The 21,179-nt window shown below is 39.3% G+C and overlaps 2 protein-coding genes across 3 annotated transcripts in view; both read right to left on the bottom strand.

The window, feature by feature from the left end:
* Positions 1-1,543: 1,543 nt before the first annotated feature.
* On the bottom strand, positions 1,544-5,511 carry tuba5 (tubulin alpha 5). Of its 2 annotated transcripts, XM_053503503.1 has the most exons (5): positions 5,352-5,511; positions 3,380-3,602; positions 3,012-3,160; positions 2,246-2,926; positions 1,544-2,115 (listed from the first exon to the last, which is right to left on the bottom strand). In XM_053503503.1, the coding sequence occupies exons 1-5, from the start codon at positions 5,352-5,354 to the stop codon at positions 1,822-1,824; spliced, it is 1,350 nt and encodes a 449-aa protein (XP_053359478.1). In that variant the 5' UTR covers positions 5,355-5,511; the 3' UTR covers positions 1,544-1,821. The 2 variants fall into 2 exon arrangements, with proteins under 2 accessions (XP_053359478.1, XP_053359479.1); XM_053503504.1 differs by lacking the exons at positions 3,380-3,602; positions 5,352-5,511 and adding an exon at positions 3,655-3,943.
* A 2,005-nt stretch (positions 5,512-7,516) lies between these two features.
* LOC128530614 (kelch-like protein 12) overlaps positions 7,517-21,179 on the bottom strand; it is a 19,423-nt gene continuing 5,760 nt past the window's right edge. The window contains exons 3-12 of the mRNA XM_053504661.1: positions 20,311-20,464; positions 13,735-13,952; positions 12,543-12,692; positions 11,967-12,081; positions 10,974-11,080; positions 10,023-10,218; positions 9,529-9,687; positions 9,264-9,362; positions 8,981-9,167; positions 7,517-8,816 (exon numbers count right to left, since the gene is read on the bottom strand). Coding sequence (XP_053360636.1) covers positions 8,690-8,816; positions 8,981-9,167; positions 9,264-9,362; positions 9,529-9,687; positions 10,023-10,218; positions 10,974-11,080; positions 11,967-12,081; positions 12,543-12,692; positions 13,735-13,952; positions 20,311-20,464 — 1,512 coding nt within the window. The 3' untranslated portion in view covers positions 7,517-8,689. The remainder of the gene's footprint in view (positions 8,817-8,980; positions 9,168-9,263; positions 9,363-9,528; positions 9,688-10,022; positions 10,219-10,973; positions 11,081-11,966; positions 12,082-12,542; positions 12,693-13,734; positions 13,953-20,310; positions 20,465-21,179) is intronic.

The following is a 21,179-nucleotide window of genomic DNA, read 5'->3' as shown; positions in this document are numbered from 1 at the left end:
AGCTGATTAAAAAGGCATTATTAGTTGAGGCCTCTGCTTCATTGGTATTAAAAAACCTGTAGCTACATGCCAACTTTGACAAGGCTTTGACATCCTTGTTATAAAGGATGCATAAATTAACAACTAATCTTTTTCCTAGGCAGAATTTGTCAGCCTCCCTTTATCAGTGAAAAGACATCACCATATGACCTCTGCCAACCAGATGTTATTTGGTCCATGGATCATTCTCAGTCAGCAAAATGTCACTGATACTGCAATGGCATGGGTGTGGACCGGGAACAAGTGTTTACACTGATGTAGAGGATATGCATAAGCAGGAAGCAGGTTCTTATTTGGCCTGAACTCTGATAGTGTTCATTCTTAAGGGAATGTAAGGAAAAGTGGGACCATCATACCATAATAATACATTTTATTTATAATGCACTTTATATTTGAAGCAAATCTCAAAGTGCTACAAATTAATTTGACCTGAAAGCTCTGATAAAAAAATACGTTTTAAGACCTGATTTAAAATAATCAACAATCCGTTGTTACATGCCAGTGTGTGTGTGGCTGGGGACGTAACACCGTGGCATCCTCAGATACTCAGGAAAAGCATTCCCTTTACCATTATACCTGACTGCAATAAACATTTACTTTTTCACAGTAAACAAGATGCTTTTATGGGCTAAAAACACATTCTGCCCTCATGGGGCAAAATAAAATCGATTTTTCCAATCAGGCAAGTTTGCTCAGCCTATCAGTCCTGATGATCCTGTGCCCACAGGAAAGCCATTTCTAGTCTTATAGGACTTTTGGCAAATTATTGGTTGTACCCCATGTTTATAGGACTCCTTATTCTTCATGTCCAGAATCACACATTAGCATCAGTTTCCTATGCCCAATATCTTTGATAAAAAAAATAAACATTTCAACTAAGTGAACAACCCTAGCGGTACACAGTATTGGAACATTTCTACAAATTAAACATAGCCACAGAATCCTTCTAGACTGAGTATATACTGGGTGGTAATAGTTTTATTTGCCAGAGTAAGCCAATTTAGAAGCAATTTCACCATACTAATGGTTGAGTCTAACTATCTAAATTTTAATCCAGTTACGCTTACCTAACAAGCAATACGAGGGAAATTCTGAGACCTATACATCCACATTTGTTCACAAAAAAGTCCATCCCCATCATTTTGCCATAGTTGTAGTGTTAAGGTCACAAAAATGTCATTTCCCCAAACGTTTCCATGACTGAATTTATTCAAGCTAATTACTTGCCACAGTACAAAGATGAACCTCTATCATGCAAGAACACATTTTTAACATTCAAAAGTACCTTGCTGTACTTCTTAACTGCCATTCTGTATATTTATGAAAATACATGGTCCCTGCTCAGTTCGATATCAAACAGAACCATACAAGTAGTCAGTGTTGAAATGCTGTTAAAACTTGCAATGAATGCTTAAAACTAGGCTTGGCTTTTTTTAATATAGCATGGAACCTTCCAGATTTCATAAAAAAAAAAAAAAAAAACGAACAACAAAAAAGACACAAGTCAGTTAAAGGGAATTTATTCAGAAACATTGCACAGTTACTGGAAACATACCCATGTAGACAGGTAGCAGTGTTGAGAGAAACATGCCAAATAAAACCAAACTATGTCTGGTAATTCAGCAACTACTTGAACTCTGAGAAAAGTAAATGGAATGAAGGACACTGACAATAGAACAGATACACAGAAAAAGAGAGACTTTAGCGCCTTTTCCTTTGGGGCAATCTGCGGCAGCCTGGCAGTGGGAGGTAAAAGTGCTTCTACCACTAGCCCCCTAAAGATTAATACTCTTCTCCTTCCTCTTCATCTTCAACAGATTCTGTGCCAACCTCTTCATAATCTTTCTCTAGAGCTGCAAGATCCTCTCTGGCCTCAGAGAACTCACCCTCCTCCATGCCCTCACCCACATACCAGTGCACGAACGCACGCTTGGCATACATCAGGTCAAACTTATGGTCCAGACGTGCCCAGGCCTCTGCGATGGCTGTGGTGTTGCTCAGCATGCACACAGCTCTCTGCACCTTGGCCAGATCTCCTCCAGGAACCACTGTAGGTGGCTGGTAGTTGATGCCAACCTAGTGAAAGGTCACATTTAAACAGGAGGTCAATCAAAATTCCAAGACCAAAATGCATTTCCTCAACCCTTGTTAAAAAAATTTATATAAAATAAAAATAAGAAATAGAATTAACCAATTAAAATCTCACCTTGAATCCAGTGGGGCACCAGTCCACAAACTGGATGGAACGTTTGGTCTTGATGTTGGCAATGGCAGCATTCACATCTTTAGGTACCACATCACCACGGTATAGCATACAGCAGGCCATGTACTTGCCATGGCGTGGGTCACACTTCACCATTTGATTGGATGGCTCAAAGCAGGCACTTGTGATCTCAGCAACAGACAGCTGCTCATGGTAGGCCTTCTCAGCTGAGATGATTGGGGAATAGGTGACCAGGGGGAAGTGGATTCTGGGATATGGCACCAGGTTGGTCTGGAACTCTGTCAGGTCGACATTGAGAGCACCATCAAAGCGCAGAGAAGCTGTAATGGAGGAGACGATCTGGCCAATGAGCCGGTTCAGGTTGGTGTATGTTGGCCTTTCGATGTCCAAGTTGCGACGGCAGATGTCATAGATTGCCTCGTTGTCCACCATGAAGGCACAGTCTGAGTGCTCCAGTGTGGTGTGTGTGGTCAGGATAGAATTGTATGGCTCCACAACAGCAGTAGAGACCTGAGGTGCTGGATAGATGGCAAACTCCAGCTTGGATTTCTTGCCATAATCAACAGACAGGCGCTCCATCAGCAAGGAGGTAAAACCTGAACCAGTGCCTCCACCAAAACTGTGGAAGATCAGGAATCCTTGGAGCCCAGTACACTGGTCAGTCTATAAAGAAAAAAATATACATGTATGAATATCATTTATGAGTGAAACAGTATCAATCCTCAAAAGCATTTTTCTTTGGACTTACCAGTTTACGGACACGCTCCAGAACCATATCAATGATTTCCTTGCCAACAGTGTAGTGGCCACGGGCATAGTTATTAGCCGCATCTTCCTTCCCAGAGATGAGCTGCTCTGGGTGGAAGAGCTGCCTGTAGGTGCCACTCCTCACCTCATCTGTAACAAGAGATTGCAAGTTTAGTCACGACCCACTTGGACACTCAGGAGCTTATTTACAAATGTAAAGGGAGTGGGAGTCACTTTTTTTTTTTTTTTTAGTACAATAGGGGAGGGAAAAACGATTATTTGCATTTACTCAACCACACTTTTGTACTTCCACTATTTTTATACAGGTTCTAAAAAGTCATCTGTGTGCCACTGCTCATGGCAACTCACCAATGACTGCAGGTTCCAGATCCACAAACACAGCTCGTGGCACATGCTTCCCAGAGCCAGTCTCGCTGAAGAAAGTGTTAAAGGAGTCGTCCCCGCCACCAATGGTCTTATCACTTGGCATATTGCCATCAGGCTGGATACCATGCTCTAAGCAGTACAATTCCCAGCATGCATTGCCAATCTGCACACCAGCCTGGCCCACGTGGATGGAGATGCACTCACGCTGCACATACACACAATGCAAGAGAGAGAAGACAGTTAAAATGGTTGCTTACCCACAACAGTGGGCTCCAGGTCCACAAATATGGCCCTGGGTACATGGTGGCCTGAACTGCCTGTACTGAAGAAGGTGTTGAAGGGGTCATGACGGGAATGGGGCTGGGATGTGGTTTCCTGGAGCACACCATCGGGTCCCACACCATGCTCCAGGCAGAAGAGCTCCCAGCATGCATTACCTATCTGAATGCCAGCTTGGCCCACATGGATTGAGATGCATTCTCGCTGTAGGCCAATAACAGCAGCAATCACAAACTCTATGCTGAAATCCATCTCACCTAATTTCCAGTTACTTTCCTAAGAACATTTCAACATACCTCCTCCCAAACCCAATCCTCCTTTATTGAAATAAATAAATAAAACCACATTCATGAGAAGTGATCTAGCCAGTTAAATGCAAATGTGTAACCTAATGACACAGCAGGACTGGATTTCTGAAATTCTAGTCCTGGCTTCATGAAGGTATGATGGGAACACACAGTGCCCCTTTCTCGACTTTACATTTTAAAACCAGCATGCTAAAATCCTGCCTAAAGGCAAACATTTGGACAAAAAAAAAAAAAAAAAAAAGTTCAAAGTCCAGAACAGGGAGTGTCCATTGAACATTCACTGAGATATTATCCCATAAGATTTTAATAAATCCCTTACAGCCCAGACTTCAAATATTATCGACAGAGATAAAGCTGGCCTGGACTGTGGAACCCAAATTAACACCATTTTCTAACACAAAGCACGGGCATGATTAGTCACAACTATACACACGTCTGTTGGGACAGACTGTTCTTTACATTCACCAAGAATGTGGAGAGCCGAAAGTAATGAAATAACACGTAAGAAAGAAATCAGATCTAAAAAAAAATAATAATAAAAAAAAAAAGGAGGGGGGAGCACATGGCGCACACATTAAAGCCTTACTTCCTGCTGTTCATAATGGTGAAACAGTATTACAGAGAAAAAGTGGCAAACTATTTAAATGTAATTGTACACAAACCATGAGACATCAGAATGAGATCAAAATTAGATTATACCGAAACTATGATGCAGCTCTTTTTATACACGTGCACACAAATAGCATGTCGGTTTAAACTTGCTGAAAAGTGGCATACGCTTGGGGCAAAGTCTCAATGTCGTCTCACATGGAGCTTCATGAACAAGGAAACGGCTCTGACGTTCAGTTCAAAATGGGCGACAGGAAGAGCGTAGGAAACAAAAGGGGGCACTCCCCAACACTTATTAACCAGGTAAAGTTCAACTTTCAACAAGTTTAGCTCTAACTTCTAAACGTTCTTAAGTTTTTCTTCCTCCCATCCCCCCATCGTCTTGCTAAGGGGCCTCGGACATTCCGCCAATTCCTCTACCTCAGAGTTACACAACTCCAAAGGAACCATTAAATAAATGAAAAATAAAAATCTCACAAACGTAAACGTAACCTCATCGTCGATCTATTCGAATTAGACCACCATCGGATTAAAGCTCCTAATAACGATGTATAAAAGCAATATTAAAGAAAAAATATATAATGCCCATACAATTAAAAGACACAGATAAACCAGACGATTTAACGATGCGTGTAGTAATAAAATATCTCGCGGAAATTTAGGCCTCGCGCACGTAAAAGCCAGTCATACACTTTTGGCGCCTTTTCTGTCTCACACGGACGGTTAAGAAGAAACTATCATTAGAAAGAAAAACTCACCATTTTTGGTTAGGTCGTGAATAGGATCTTTTGAAAATGTGAAAAAGATAAATTTTCAACGCAAAACGCGCGTTAAAAAAGGATTAGGAAAGCGTTGTGGCTCCGTTGACTGCAGACGCGTTACGGGTCTCCGCCAACACAGCAGTATGAAAAGCCGCGCACTCATGCAGCCTTTTATGCCTTGCGAGGGGTGCCTTCTGCGCAGGCGCGTTATCAAAGACCCGCAGCAAGCGCCAGCATGTCTGCCGCGCTATTGGTGTAGAAATATTACTCTTTTAAACGGGAAATGTACACAGCTTCGCTAGCCCTTTCGAAATCAGAGTATAAAATACATTAGGACAAATGGTTACACACGATTTGAAGTGTATATTATCGCTTTTTAATGAATATTTCGGCACTTTGTGGGGGAAAGGGGCGTTTCAGCCAGGAATTCAAATTTCCTCAGAACTCAGACAGGTGTTTATTTTTTCTGCGACTTTTCTTTTCAAACGAGCCTATCAGAAGCATTCCTAATACAGAGTACTGCTATAGAGAGAGGGAAAAACTTCTTATATGGCCAAAGGTATGCGGGAAGCACGAAACTGTGTAGGTTGTGTGTGCATGACGTAGAATTACAGTTTTCTTTGATGCCTGTGTGCACAAAAGAGAGGCCCAGAAGGACATACAGTGTGCCATGGTTAGAGTGGAAGAGTTTGAGTCTTCTGCAAAGACCCCCGACCTCAACCCTACTGGACACCTATGGGATAAAAACTGCGACTTTTTCATATGCAAAAAATGTTTGTGACAATAGTTCATTGAAAATAAAGGACAGATCCTAATGTAAACACTGGAACATGTGCCGTCACATTGTTTGAACAAGTATGCAAATGGTAGTAAAATAAATAGTAGCTGTGCCCAATTGAGCACTGTACAGTCCTCTATAGATGCGTTAGCATAGGACAAAGTAGCATTAAAAATGTAAGGGGGGAAAATAAATTACAGTATACTATAGTAATATTTGTATTATGTAAAAACAAAAAAAAAACATAGCCAATATATTTCACAGGTAGGCGTTAGCATCAGTAAAATCATAGTAGTGCCCTTAGAAATATCACACAAGATGCCCAAAAACTTTGGAACCGGTAATGACCGGACCACACTTTATCCAGAATCTTCATGACCTACAGGTAGAAAAAAAGCGATAAATGGCAGTCAGATTAACAGTCCATATGATGAATGTTTGTGGTCTTGGTATTTTTTCTTGGGGGGGTTTGGGGAAACACGAATGAGTTCAGCTGCCTAACACTTATGCATCCAGTCAGGACGCTCTCTGTGGCGCATCTTTAGAAGCTTGTTAGGATTTTGGACAGGGGATACCAAATTCCTTCAGCCTCTGGAGGGAGCAGTATCGGTCACGAACAGATTTGACCAGAAAAAGAAATACTACTAATGTCTAATTTATTCTTCTGCATCAGGTCTACAGTAGATCGTTTTTGCATAGGTCTGGCGTTTGTTCATGGCTATGTTCTTAGTCCTGGTAGATGAACAATGCCTGTCCCAGAACCTTGCCATAAGGCAAAAGTAATTCGGGGAACAAAACATAGAATTTGTGGGTCCATGGCCAGGAAAATCCCCAGACATTGATCCCATTTTGAACTCGAGTTCAATCCTCAAGATGCGTGTGGACAAACAAAAACCCACAAATTCTGACAAACTCCAAGCATTGATTATGCAGTCAGGATGTGGCCCAAAAGTTGACTGACAGCATGCCGGGAGGAATAGCAGAGGTCTTGAAAAAGAAGGGTCAACATTGCAAATATTGACTTTTTCATAACCATAATGTAATTGTCAATGAAAGCCTTTGTCACTTATGAAATGCTTGTAATTACACTTCAGTTTGTCATACTAACATCTGACAAAAACAATGAAGCAGCATATTTTGTGAAAATTAATATTTGTGTCACTGTCGGCTGTATTGCAAACAATGGCGAACGAGATGTCCAAACCAATGTTTGTGGCAATCTCTAATGCCGCAAAATGCTTGTAAAATTTTAATTCTCAAAACTTTTGGCCATGACTGTACACCAAAAAAAATAAAAATAAAAATAAAATTACCATAGAGGTCAACATAATCAATCTTATCATGGCGGTCAAGCAATTCCATGAGGAGAAGTGATGTACGGGCATTTTATTATACTTGGTGGCAAACTGTTGACCTTACAGTTATGTCAGTCCTGGCACCATACATATTGCAAAACATTCCACAACAGCAAATGTCATTGGCTACTCATAAAAATGAGCTATATGTGCATAATAATACAAATAATTAACAGATATTTAAGACATGTGTTTAACAAACATTTAAGTAAATCTATACATTCATTCAGATTCACATTTAAAAGTTCCTAAACTGAAAAAAAAAAAAAAACAGTCCATATGTGATAGTGATGCTCACTGTATGGCAATCCCAGTTATTTAAAGGTACACCAAGGAACCCAATGGCCCACCTCAAAATATATATATATATATATTTTATATTCACTGCTAGCATCTAAACTGGCAACAAGGTCGATAACATAACTGTGGAAAATGCTAAAAAGCCTAAAAAAAAAAAGATGTATTCCACACTTCTAATAGTGATCATGTTTTCTTAACATTAATTTGATTTACTGTACCTTCAAATGTAAGGCAATGAGTAGGGTTCCTACTTCTTTCAGTACAACCTGGGAGGCCAAACAAGGACAGTAAAGACATATTGGTGCAAACATGGCAACCTTGTACATTGTTCAATTCCAGTCATAAGCAGTAAGAATGTCCTCCTTTATAATCCTAACATGTCCATATCTTCAATTTTACCTTGTATTCCAAACATAGCAAAGCCAGCAGGCCTGTGATGTGATGTGTTGAAATATTTGCCCACAAGGGCAATAGGGGATAAAAAGCAGCAACTGCTGAAGCACACATTATAGTGTTCTTCTGCATTTTTAGTCTTTAACACATCAGTAGTTTAAAATATTGCACTTTGCAGACTTCATCCACCTGAACCTCACAAATAACCTCAGACAGCACAGGACCACATAGTAATGGATGCAAAGTGCAGACAAACTGGCAGACAACTCAGTGTGCCCATCACAAACATGGCAACACAACTAGTGTCTGAAGTTAAAAATTACGGCACAATAATCAAAACATGTCATCCGTGTTTCCCAGTCGTTTCCGCTTGCTCTTCCATGCTAATACACGTGGCACATATTCATGGCCTCATAGTAGACCCGTCACAGGTATTAGCTGCCAATCAGTGCTCCAGAAAAACAATCCCAATGAGTCTTTGCCTTTTTAGTGTCTGGTAGCTTATGTCTTTATTTCTCTCTGAGCACACAAACTCCTGCATCACAGCGCTGTGTTGCCATGGAAGTCACTACCTCCCAGCTGTCCAGTACAGGGTCATAACACTCGATGCTGCTGAGAAGGGAGTTGCCATCATATCTGTCAGTGGGGAAGATGAAAGATGCATGATGTTTAGATTGACTCCATTTTTACTATAAGTAATAGTATGAACGTCTTAGATTATAAAACCTATGAAGTTAAATAACAAAAAGTGCTGTGCTTGGGCATGTTGGGCATAGAAGCAAACTAATCATAGATCTTACCCTGCAATAGCGTACAGCCGTCCCCGAAGCACGGTTGCTCCAACATAGCAGCGTGGAGTGGTCATGGGTGCCACGGTAGTCCAATAGTCTGTCCGGATATTATACACCTCTACCGATGACAGGTGAGCTGTACCATCAAACCCCCCAACTACGTAAATGTGGTCATTTAGCAGAGCCACCCCTGCACCTGCAAAATCGAAACACAAGCAATACAAAGATTAAGAAAGTAAGAAAGTGTCCTATACTGTAGCAAGCAAAATGTCAGAACGTTGCAAAAGCTTACCTGAACGTTTGTTGGCCATGGGAGTGACGCTGGTCCAGTGACCGGTGTGTGGGTCATATCGTTCCACTGAATTTAAGATGTTCAAACCATCATAACCACCTGTTATGACATAACAGTCATTAATAAGAGCATACTATTTTTGTTCTTCGTGTGCCCAAGAATTAAAGTGCAATCCTCAAGCACAACAATAGGTAACTTGTTTTATATTTCCACAGTTTAGGATGTATGTAAGATTGAACTTGTCCACTGTGAACATGTCACATACCCAAGCAGTATATGAGTCCACTGGCCACTACAAGCCCAGCTCCTTCTCTGGCAGTCTGCATATCCCCCAACATGCTCCACTGATCAATGTTCGGGTCGTATCTCTCCATGCTCGTGTGCCGCCGACTGCCGTCAAAACCACCGGCCACATAAATCATATCTGAAAAGGAAAACATCAACTCAGAAGAGTCAGTTTATATCCTATAATTAGAAGTAAATATACATAATATAGGTTTATGATACTATTATAACTATTTATTTGTTTGTTAATTTTATCATCTGGTTTGTGTAATGATAAACCATGAAGAAATGCTTTGTGTAATACCTAGGCTTAAAACATCCATGTGGCAATGAGAGGCTTACAAAATGTGTTTTGTAGGGAGATCTAACAGCTAGACTTGTACTGAATTTGAACTCTGAGTTTTACACTATAGTATGACTAAACAAAACATATGTAGTTTTATGTTTCTAAGACAAAATAAAAAGTTGCGGCACCTCCTAGCGTAGTTGCTCCTGCTAGGCCTCTTCGAACATTCATTGTGGCGACTGTGTACCAAACACCATCTTCATCAGCTGTGTAGTCCAAACACTCAACTGAACTGAGGCGCGAACGACCATCATAGCCTCCAATCACATAGACGCGGTCATTGAGGGCAACAGTGGCGACATAGCGGCGTTTTCGTGCAATGTTCTGGAATGTGTAGGAGAAACATTTTTGAAGGTCATGATTGTAAAATGTTTTAGAAAAAAATATTTTGACTTTTATTCACAAACAGTAGAAGGTCCTGCTAGGATTTATGGATTGATCACTTGGACATTCTACACAGCACAACAAGCAAGACAAACATCTATAGTAAGAATACCTTTTGCTATCCTTAATGGGAGCCATCCAAAGGCTGTGGATTGACCTTTTAAATGTCTATTATCAACATAGCACCATAAACCTTTTCGGATTTCATTGTGTGCCTGTGTTCCAGAGATAACAAATCAGCTGTTGTCAAAGAGAAACTCCTGGTTCGTAAGACAGTCACTTTTCCATTTATGAAAAGTAACAATATACTTTTTCACCTTTGCAAGTGCAGCAGCAGCCCCATCATTTAAATGTTTATTCTGCTCTAAACTTTCCATTATGTTAAAAGTGTATGAACATGGAAGCTTTCTCTGGCAGACAAACTTTTATTTTTCCTTTTTGGTTTCCCTCCCCCAGACCTTGAACCTCCAGAAACGCAGGATATGCAGCACACAGAGCAATGAAAAGATAATAGTGGATCGTATGACCGCAGCTCCGCCCCCTGGCATGCACTTCCCATATGAGAAACCCTGTGTGGAATGTTTGAAACCTAGCCTATAGTCTCATGATACTAATATGGCTTTGTCTTTACATTTAAATCTCCTTATATACTAAATTCTTATAAGCTTATTCCTTAAAAAAAATACTTTACTCACAGGTAGAAAACTCCATTCCTGTGTTTTGGGATCATACTTCTCCACAACATCAATGGGTGACTGCTGACTGCCAAACCCACCGATCACCAGCAACACTTCTTTGGCACCTGAAACCAATCCATTTATATTAGTTTCAGGAAAACTGTCGGGGTCTGTATTTTGTCTTGTGCTTCATTTTCGATTGAAATCTGTGCTTTGTGGCCATAAGTATGTAAACACTTGACGATCACACCCATATATGGTTGTTAAGCATCCCATTTCAAATTTAGTTCCGCTTTAGGGTAATTATAAGTTCTGTTTTTCTGTGAAGGGCTTCAACTATTAGGATTATTAGCTTAACCAGCCAAATTCCAAATTTAACCCAATTCTCAAAGAGCTCATCACCTCGCATTTCCACACACAACCTCCGCTCTGTGTCAGTACATCTTTTGAAACATTCTAAGAACAAGCTTCATACCATGGGAAATCAGGCCTTTTGTTCAATTGCACCTAGACTGTGGAATGCTCTCTCAGAGTATTTGATGACGCCACAGACTGTTGATGCTTTTAAATCTGGTCATAAATCTTATCTTTTTATCAGAGCTTTTGGTTTAAAATAATTTGTAGGACCTCTGTAAATAATCTGTAGAAGATTTCTTTCAAATATTAAGTGCAGTATAAATAAATGCATTATTATTATTATCATCCCAATTATTTTCATGCTTTGTACAGGCCATTCCAGTTGTTCTAAACCAAAGTTGGCAAAGCTGGTCTCTTTTTGGATCTTGTTTTGTGCACAGGGGCATTATCATTGGAATATGTTTCTTCCAGTGAAGAAAAAGTTTATTTTTACAACATATCAAGACACTATAGGCATACAAAGGTATGATAGTCTAATGTCCACATACTTATGACTAAATAATGTATATATGCACAAGATTACTTTTGCAATCTTTTGCAATTTTTACAAGCAACTCCCTATTAAATGATGCAGAGCTGTGCATAGAAGCAGACCTAGTCGGGGTTGGGTTCGAGGTCCCTGCATCTCACTGCGTAACTCAGGCCTTAGGTGAAACTTCTTGGCTTCGTCCACAAGGTCTCGACATGCTAGGCTGCAACGAATAAGAGGCTAGAGAGGGGAAATAAATTGCAGATTGTATGCAGGTATCCTCAGGGTATATTATTGTGAAAAAACTAATATGCAGTTATTTTTACACTAAGTATAAAACACACTCTAAAACAGCCCATCCAGATGAGAGTGGGCGGTTTGAAGTTTTAACCAGTGAGAACATGTAATTTCTGTATACGCTAGCTTAACATCGGGTATACATTAAAGCTTTTAATTTATGAAATTTAATCTTTTTTTTTTTCAGGAACTGCATGCATCGGGTCATTTGAAGGGGATTTCACACTTCCTCCATCACTAACAACAGTACTAGGTTCCTGGAATGATTTTACTATTAAAATCTACCAGGAACTACTGAACTAAGAGGCTGACAAACTACTTAGTTTCTAAAAACTAAGAAAAAAATAAATAAATAAAAGAGCAGGAACTAGTGGACGTGATTTAAACCTGGCAGAGAATCTGACCTCAGAGTCAATGACGTCAGTGATGTAGCGTGGGGTGAGCAGAGGCATGCGCACGTATTCCAGCATGTCCGCCAGGTATGGCTCTCGTTCCTTCCTGTTGTGCTTTACCCAATTTAGAACCGCCTCGAACACTGGCTCTTCAGAGTCCACCTAACACACATACAAAAGAAATTAAACTAAATGTACCAACAGTGCTGAGCAAAACCTCATAAAACTATGACACAATGTTACTGCTTAGCCCTCAAAGATACTTGTGGAATGTGGAACACATGTGGAACTGACAAAGGTCAGACCTTTTGTAAGCAAATCTTAACACAAGGCAGATCATGACAAACTCCACAAAACCGTTTTACACATGACTTTCCATTGAAATTATAACAAATATTAAATACTTTCGTAATGAAAAACTAAAAATCTATTGGGCTGGTAAGTGTATACAAGTGGTTATAATTATGTTTTTATCAGAGAAAAAGAGAACAAAAAGTGTTAGCATTTTGTGACTGGAATGCTACGCAAAACAGAAATGGGTTGAGGAACACGGGGGGGGGGGGGGGAGTTGTCAAGTAGATTTACAACAGGCCTACACTTGAATTTCATGCTAGAATTTGTTTTGTTTTTTAAACACAGACAGGCAGATTCAAATTTGTGGACCGCCCTTTACCTCACACTGTTTAATTGTCCTAAACTGGCTCTTGCTGTGTGTGTGTGTGTGTGTGTGTGTGTGGCTTAAAAAGGGCAAGTATATGCCAGCTCATACAATGTCTGTAATTGTCATTAGAAAATGTACAGAATTAAAACAATAAAGCAATTAAGTTTGTTTAAATTTCATACATCAACTGTTTTGTGTAGCGTTGACAACATTTTCCAAAACATTTGCTATTACTGCCTATTTATTAAGAGTTTCAGTTCCATGTCCTGACTTCTAATCTAGAAACAGTTCTACAATCCCTGACCCCTTTTATTCACACTGACAAAAAGCTTAGGACTGTTCCCAGATCAGCAAGAAGGGTTCTTTCAGTTTGTGATAGATTGGCAACGGCTAATCCTGGGCTTAAGATTTATAAAATACATATACATTTTTCATGTATGATTAACATTAATGAATCAATTTCGTGTTGTTAATGAATAAATTTCATGTTGTGGGTAATAAAATGTTTTGAGGTTACACTTACACATATTCAGTATGGCCTACCTGAATCTCATCACATTTGATGAGCTTTTCCACTTCGCTTTGACTGAGGAGCATAAACTCTTCATGTTGCACCACCTCGGAAAAGTGCTTCTGCGAGAAAAGTTCTGCTGCCTGCATAAGGTCCACGCAGTTATGTGTCTCTGCAAAGTCTCGGATGCCCAAACAGTTGGATGGGTCTAACTGACTGTTGAGAAAATCACAGCAAGCCCTCTTCACACCTAACGATGGAGGAAGGAAAAATAATAAGGTATTAAAAAAAGAACACAGGGGCAGTAGTGACTCAGACAGTTAAGACTCTGGCTTGCTAGTCGGGAGTTTGAGCCTTGCCAGAGGTGGGGTTGAGACCAGGAGACCAACCACAGTTGGGTCCTTGGGCAAGTACCTTAACCCTACCCCCTACACATCTCAACTATTACATGCAATGCCAGTCTGAAGCCTGTTGCAGAAAAGGGCATCTGTGCAAAACCTGTGCCAGATCATCCAGGTCAAATGATCTGATGTGGCAGCAGATGTTAAGAAACAAAAAAAAAATATATATAAAGAAAGAATACAAGAAAAATAAATAAATTTGAGTTGAGGACAGAAGAGGGAGGCACAAAAAAAAGAGAAAGAAAAGAAATGCTTCATTTTATGGCAGAGTTTCACTGACTGTATGACTGTCTCCTAATTCACACAGTACCAGGTATCCAATAATTGCCAGGTATACATACCTGAATACAAATAACCATGTCCAAAAGACCTATTTTAGACCTAGCAAGAAAAACAGCAGCAAAAATCCAACAACATAATGTACTTAGACTGGCAGTATATCAAAATAAAACAAATGCACCATTCATTGTGTGCAATATTGACATGTAAACTCCTGGGGTTTTTCCAAGAAAACACAAAGCAGCAGAGGCTAGTGCCAAAGCTCTTAAATTCACTGGGCAAATATCTAATTGCTACTTCGTTTTTTAAGCAGCCATTTTAGTTTATTCTACAAATATAAAGTGTTTGCTTTTATTAATAAAAATAGCATGTGATTTTTACGTGTGAAGTGATGATCAAATTTAAAGTGAGACTGCGTACTAATTCGTATGCTCTGAACTAAATAAAATATAATAACTAAATGTGGCATTAACAAAATATGACAAATGTCTGACAACTTGAACAAGGAACTGGACTGCAGCTAAACAGTAACGATCGCTTGCAAAGGGTCATTTCCTGTTTATTCATAAGCACAAACTTGTGCTGATCTCCATCATGCAAAGTCCCTCTGTGCTTCAGAACAACAAAGAGCTCTGTGCAAACAGAGCACCTCTGGCAAGCTGCTAAGCACCATGTGGATGCCATTTTCCTCATAAAGCTACAGCATCAAGGCCTGCTGTTTTAAAAAGCAAATCCTAAAACTTATAATGCCCTAAAAAAAGTTATAATACCAAACAAATTAAAATTCTTTTTTATATCTAGTTTTTGGGTGTTCTTTATTGATTAATTGGTTGCATTGGTGGATAAACTTTATACAGCAGGGCATGGATAAAAAGAAATGTAAATAAATAGTAATTCACAATTTTTTCACAAATATACAAGGTCACTGAAACTGGACAGGACTGACTGACTTTTTAATTTTCAACTATCCAGTTACAGCGAGCCTGTGCCCTCTGTAGTCTCAGATTATTGTTCCTGGCTGGAACTCAATGCGGTCTTATGCTTTTTGTAGCCCATCTGTCTCAAGATTTGGCATGTTGTGCAAGATGCTTTTCTGCTCACCAGAGTTGTAAACTGTGAAGCTTCCTGTCATCTTAAGCCAGTCTGGCAATTTCATTCTTCACACCTTTCTGTGTAAACTTCTGTGTAGAGATTGCTGTGTCTAAAAATCCCAGAACATTATGTTGTTTGATTTGAATGTTAGCTGAACCTATGTACTGAGTTCCTTCCACATGGCTGGACAAGTGCACCAATGTGTAAAGGTCTGAACATTCCTATTAAAATGCCTAGTATGTGTATGGTTGTATAGTCCTAAAGAACAGCAGTAAAATGTACTTTATTATATTGAGAATGGTAAAAAGAGGCATTCACAGGAAATACTTTGCATGGCTGTTATTTAAAAATATATATAAAATTCGACTTCTTCTGTTATAAAAGGAAACTTTGTGACCCTTTTGGTGTTGTTGAGGACGCATCAGGGCACAATGACATTCACACTACATCGCATGTAAAGTGGCCACAGGTCACTTGCAGCGGTGGACTGCAAGGTCTGTGGCCACTTTACATGCAATGTAAAGTGGCGACAGGCCTCCCAGTCCAGTTACTGACCCAAGCTCAGTTCAGGCTGTAGCATTTACAGTGCTGGTCAATATTACTGGCACCCCTGGTTAAGATGAGTTCTTAGGTTTCTAATAAATAATTATTTTTATTTTAAAAAATATAGAACCACAATGCAAAAAGAGAAAAAATTCAACCTTTATTATTTTATTTTTTTTACATTAAATCGTGTGTGCCACAATTATTGGCACTCCTGATGTTAATACTTTATACAATTTCAAGACAGCACACTTAATCTCTTCCTATAACATTTTACAAGATTGGAAGATACAGATCTTTAACCATTCCTCTTTGCACAATTTTTCTAGATCATCCTAGAGTTCTAGGTCCTCTCTTATGCACTCTCCTCTTCAGCTCACCCACAGGTTTTCAATAGGGCTGAGAGAAGCTTGATTTTGTATCTGCTGAACCATTTTAGTGTAGATTTCTTCAAACGTTTTAAATCATTGTCCTGCTGAAAGACACATTGACGACCCATCTTTAGCTTTCTGACAGAGACCATCAGGTTTTGAATTCAAAATGTTCTGGTATTTTAGAGAGTTCATGGTGCCATGCACACTAACAAGGTTTCCTGGGACTCTGAAAGAGAAATAGTCCCACAGCATCACAGATCCTCCACCATACTTCACAGTGGGCATAAGGTGCTTTTCTGCATACTAATTTTTTGTTTTACGCCTGACCCAGAAAGTGTTTGTTGCCAAAAAGCTCTATCTTGGTCTCATCTGACCACAGCACATGGTCCCAGTTGATGTCCCAGCAAACCCCAGATGTTTATGTTTGTAACTGTAGGTAAGAAAAGGCTTTTTCCTTGCATGGCTCCCAAACAGCTTGTTGGCATGTAGATAATATCTGATGGCTGTTATGGAGACTTTGTGACCCCAAGATGCCACTTCTTGATGCAGTTGTCTAACAGTAAGGTTTGGAGATTTTTTTTACTTCTCTTATCTTCCTCCTCACTTTGCCTGGTGACAAAATAAACATAGGTCCTTGTCCAGCCTTGTTTGTCACTGTTCCAGTTGTTTTAAACTTCTTAATTATTCCTCTGACTGCAGATATGGGCAAGTTTAGGCGAGTGGCTATTTTCTTGTAGCCATTGCCTGACTGAGGTCGACACACATCTGCCATACTTGAATGGGGTTCCTCTTGTCATTTATTTTATCGGAATTGTTAGGGATGCCAACAATGGTGAAATAGATATTTTTTTGTTAAAAAACTATTAGTTTTTAGTCATGGACTATTTTTTGTACTTTTTAAAAGTCACTTAAGTTAAAAAAGAAATATTTCTACAATTTTTAGTGTGGGATTATGCTTCTGCAATAAAAGAATTTTAATTAGAAGCCTAAGAACACATCTTAACCAGGTGTCCCAATAATATCTGAATGGAAACTAGCTGAACGAAAGAGGGAGAAGGAAAGGCCATTGACAATAATGCCGCTTTAAGCCATCAGAGCTTAAGTCTGTAATGTATTTACTAGCAGTGATGAGCTCACTCTGGTGTTCGGCAATTCATAATCAGCAGGTGTATGCAGACAGCTTTAAACAACCTATTTTGTGTATAAATATGGCACTGTTTGTCGGAGCAGGAATCCCTTAAATCCAATTTTTTGCATTACTATGTTTAATTAAAAAACAGGGCTAAGAATAGTGCAATATAGTGCTATCCTTAGAAATATCCTTTTTTTCAGGACATCTTGGGCAATTGGAGGAATTTTACTTTATTATAACCAGCTATACAGACAACTGAGCAAATAGCATAGATTCATGAGATCACTTATTTTATGGTTGTTTTAGGTTGTTCCTGTAATCAAATAATAATAATAATAATCATCACATTTTGTGAGTTCTGCATTTTTGGAGACATCATTCCCATATTCAGGCAGCATTAAACAAGACACACACACAACTTTCATAGAAACGTTTTTATTTAATCGTTTATTGACCAGTTTTGTAATGACTCATTTATCTCATTTAATATGTTTATTTTGCTAGCACAAGCATAATTTATCGATCACGGGTGGCATCGTTTTTCCGGGACAGATTTTTAAAAAGGGTCGTCAAATACAGTGGAACCTCGGATTACGAGCTTAATTCGTTCCGGAAGCGGGTCTTGTATTCCAAAACACTCGTAAACCAAATTTAATTTTCCCATAGGAAATAATGGAAACTTAAATTATTCGTTCTACAGCCCAAAAAAATTAATACATAAAAAAATTTATACAAAATATTAAGTAAAAATAAAACAAATTAACCTGTACTTTACCTTAAAAAAATGTAAAAATAAATCCCGACAGATAAGGGTTTTCGTTTGTGCACGCAGGGTGTATGTGTGTAAAATGTGCGTGCATGCACACACACACACACACACACACACACACACATTAACGGATAGACCGTTTTTAAAACTGTTTAAAAATTAGCAAGGAACATTCCCAGTCACACTCACGTGAGCGCATACTAACAGGATTACTGCTGTAAGTAAAACAACAACAACAAAAAACAAATTAAACAGCTCCTCAACAATCGCGACAGAGAAGAGTTTGTGTGTTTATTTGGCAACCTGAGAGGAGAGGGGCTGAAGGGGGGCTCGCTCGTGTTTACGGCCCCCTTTTCTCAGGTTGCCAAACAAACACACAAACTCTCTGCCTTACACAGACACCAACACGCACACTCAAAAACACTGCAGGCACTAAGACCCAACAGGGGAGACGATAGGTCTCGGCTTTACAGCTCCCCTCCTCTCAGGTTGGCAAACAAACACACAAACTCTTCTTTGTCGCGACTGTTTTCAAATGTGAGGAGCTGTTAAATTTTTGTTTTTTTGTTTTTTTTAATTTACAGTAGTGATCCCGTTAGTATGCGCTCGCGTAAGTGTGACTAGTGATGTTCCTTGCTAATTTTTAAACGGTTTTAAAAACGGTCTCTCCGTTAATGTGTGCGTGCGCGCACATCACTTACACACACACACACACACACACACACACACACACACACACACACACAGCATGTGTGTGTGTATTCACCCAGCAGGAGAGACGATTACCTACAATTCTAGAGAGAGAAAAACCGTTGGCTCACTTGTGATGATGTAATGCTCGTTGTTAAAACAAGAAGCGCATGCGTGAAACAAGATACTCGGTGCTCGTAAACTAAGACAATGCTCGTTTTTCAAGCCAAAAATTATTAAAAAATTGTTGCTCGTCTTGCGAAACACTCGTAAACCGCGTTACTCGTAATCCGAGGTTCCACTGTATACTTGGATATATTTACCTGGGTGGCCTGTCTAAATATATTCTATATGTGGGAAACACTGGTAACGATGAACTCACAAACTTGAAATGCTACAGGAAGTCACATTCAAACGAGCCACATTTAAATTTAGACATCCCATTTCAGGATTTCACTATTCCGATGACTTGCACTAGTGTAGTTTAAGCGGGAAAAAAGGACACACATACTGCTGTGCATGGTTATAGGTCCTAACACTTATTGGTTGCTAGCTATTGTTTGAAGTTTAAAATGTATTTATGTAACTTTTAAACCACTGTTTTGTTCATGAGTCTTCATGATTTAAATGTAAGATCAGAGTTTTAGGAACGTTTTTGGTGAAACAGACAATTTAAAGTTGCTATGCACAAAACATTTCAAAAAACATTTTGAATTGAAATGCTGACAGACAGTGATGTTTTGTCTATGACGTGCTGTCCACTGAACATCGCTGTCTGGTGAACCTGCTGCTACCTCTAATGCTGCTTAGCATTGGCCATCACCAAAAAGTGTGTGGATATGTATTTTATATGTTGACACACTAGTTGTAACAAAGAAAGGTTTATAAGTCTTCCAAGGAAGACATGGGTCCACTGAATGTGCTACTAAATAGGTAGTGCACATCTTTACTTCCTAATAAAGGTTCTGTGAAGGTTCAAGTCAACTCCCATGGAAGGTTTAGCAGAAGTTGCAGACAGAGGCAAATTGTGATGGCAAATTATGCCGGCGCAAGACGACGGACAGCCGTCTGATGAGACATTTTTAGGATTTTATACACAAACACATAAACATGGACAAATAAATAAATGAATAAATAAATACATAAATAAATAAACAATAACTGTTTACAGTATAAATTACTATTACCTGATCTTGCGGCCTTCATTGTTTATACCTCATGTCTAATGCCAACATTTTCCTTACTGTTTGCTTAGATCGCTAGAAAACTTGTGTATATTACAACACTTAGAAATGAGTTGTAAAGGAAGCCATTTTGTGAGTGTTTACCTTTCAGCTGGAGCAGGCAGGCAGCAGGAAGCAGCTCCTGCACATTCTCTACAGTAACCAACACTGTCTCTGTGTAAACAAAGTCCAACAGGATCTCCATGGTGGAGGCTGTGAGACCCTGAATATCCACAAAGGACTTCCCTTTCTCTGCCAACTAGAAGTAAGAAAGAGAAAGAGAGAGCAGTTTGTACAACATACACAAGGTTATAACAGATACTCACATCATAGCACAGATGTCCATTATTGGCTGAGATAGGAACTGTGATTGGTGGCGGCCGGTCAATTAGGGGTGCGGGGGCGCCGTTGCCCCCATAAAGTTAGGCAGAGAAGAATGCTACTTTAACATGTAATTATTTAACATAATAATTATTCATTTTAATAATTAAATAAAGGCATTTAGTCACAATATTCTGCTGTATTCCTTAATATAATTTATTTACAATAAAAAAAATCTAAACTGTATTACATTCATTTGTGTTCGTGTACACGGGGCGCCGGACAAACAAGTGTCTATGTAGCCATGTAAATTTTTGAAAAGCATGTGATTTGAGGCTGAGCTCTAATTGGATTTTATCAAATCATCCTTGGGGCGCGGCACTGTACGCCCCAAACCCTCCCTCTTTTGTTCTTTGCGAATCAATATAGTTTTTAAATATTTGAGCTCATGTGATTGGACCATTCTCAACAAGTCTTATTAACGGTCAGCAGATTGTTAGTTAATGTATTGAATAGTGATTGACATGGAAACCAGTTAAATATTAGAGAAAATTTTGTAATTTCTTTGCTAAAATACCCCTTCGCAAGGCGATCGGGAAAAAAAAGATCTTAGACCAGATCAACCTGATCTAATTAAGCGGCAGTCAAGTGAT

The sequence above is a fragment of the Clarias gariepinus genome, chromosome 9 (assembly GCF_024256425.1).
Source record: "Clarias gariepinus isolate MV-2021 ecotype Netherlands chromosome 9, CGAR_prim_01v2, whole genome shotgun sequence".
Classification (NCBI taxonomy): domain Eukaryota; kingdom Metazoa; phylum Chordata; class Actinopteri; order Siluriformes; family Clariidae; genus Clarias; species Clarias gariepinus.
Note: the sequence above shows the minus strand (reverse complement) of the source record. Positions and strands in the feature narration are given on the sequence as shown.

Bases quoted from the DNA above. Each gene is read 5' to 3' on its own strand.
- tuba5 (XM_053503504.1), bottom strand. From the start codon at position 3,928: ATGGATTTCAGCATAGAGTTTGTGATTGCTGCTGTTATTGGCCTACAG. The intron at 2,927-3,011 runs GTAAGTCCAAAG...TTTTCTTTATAG, and splicing joins TGGAGCGTGTCCGTAAACTG to ACTGACCAGTGTACTGGGCT. The intron at 2,116-2,245 runs GTGAGATTTTAA...ACCTTTCACTAG, and splicing joins GGTGCCCCACTGGATTCAAG to GTTGGCATCAACTACCAGCC.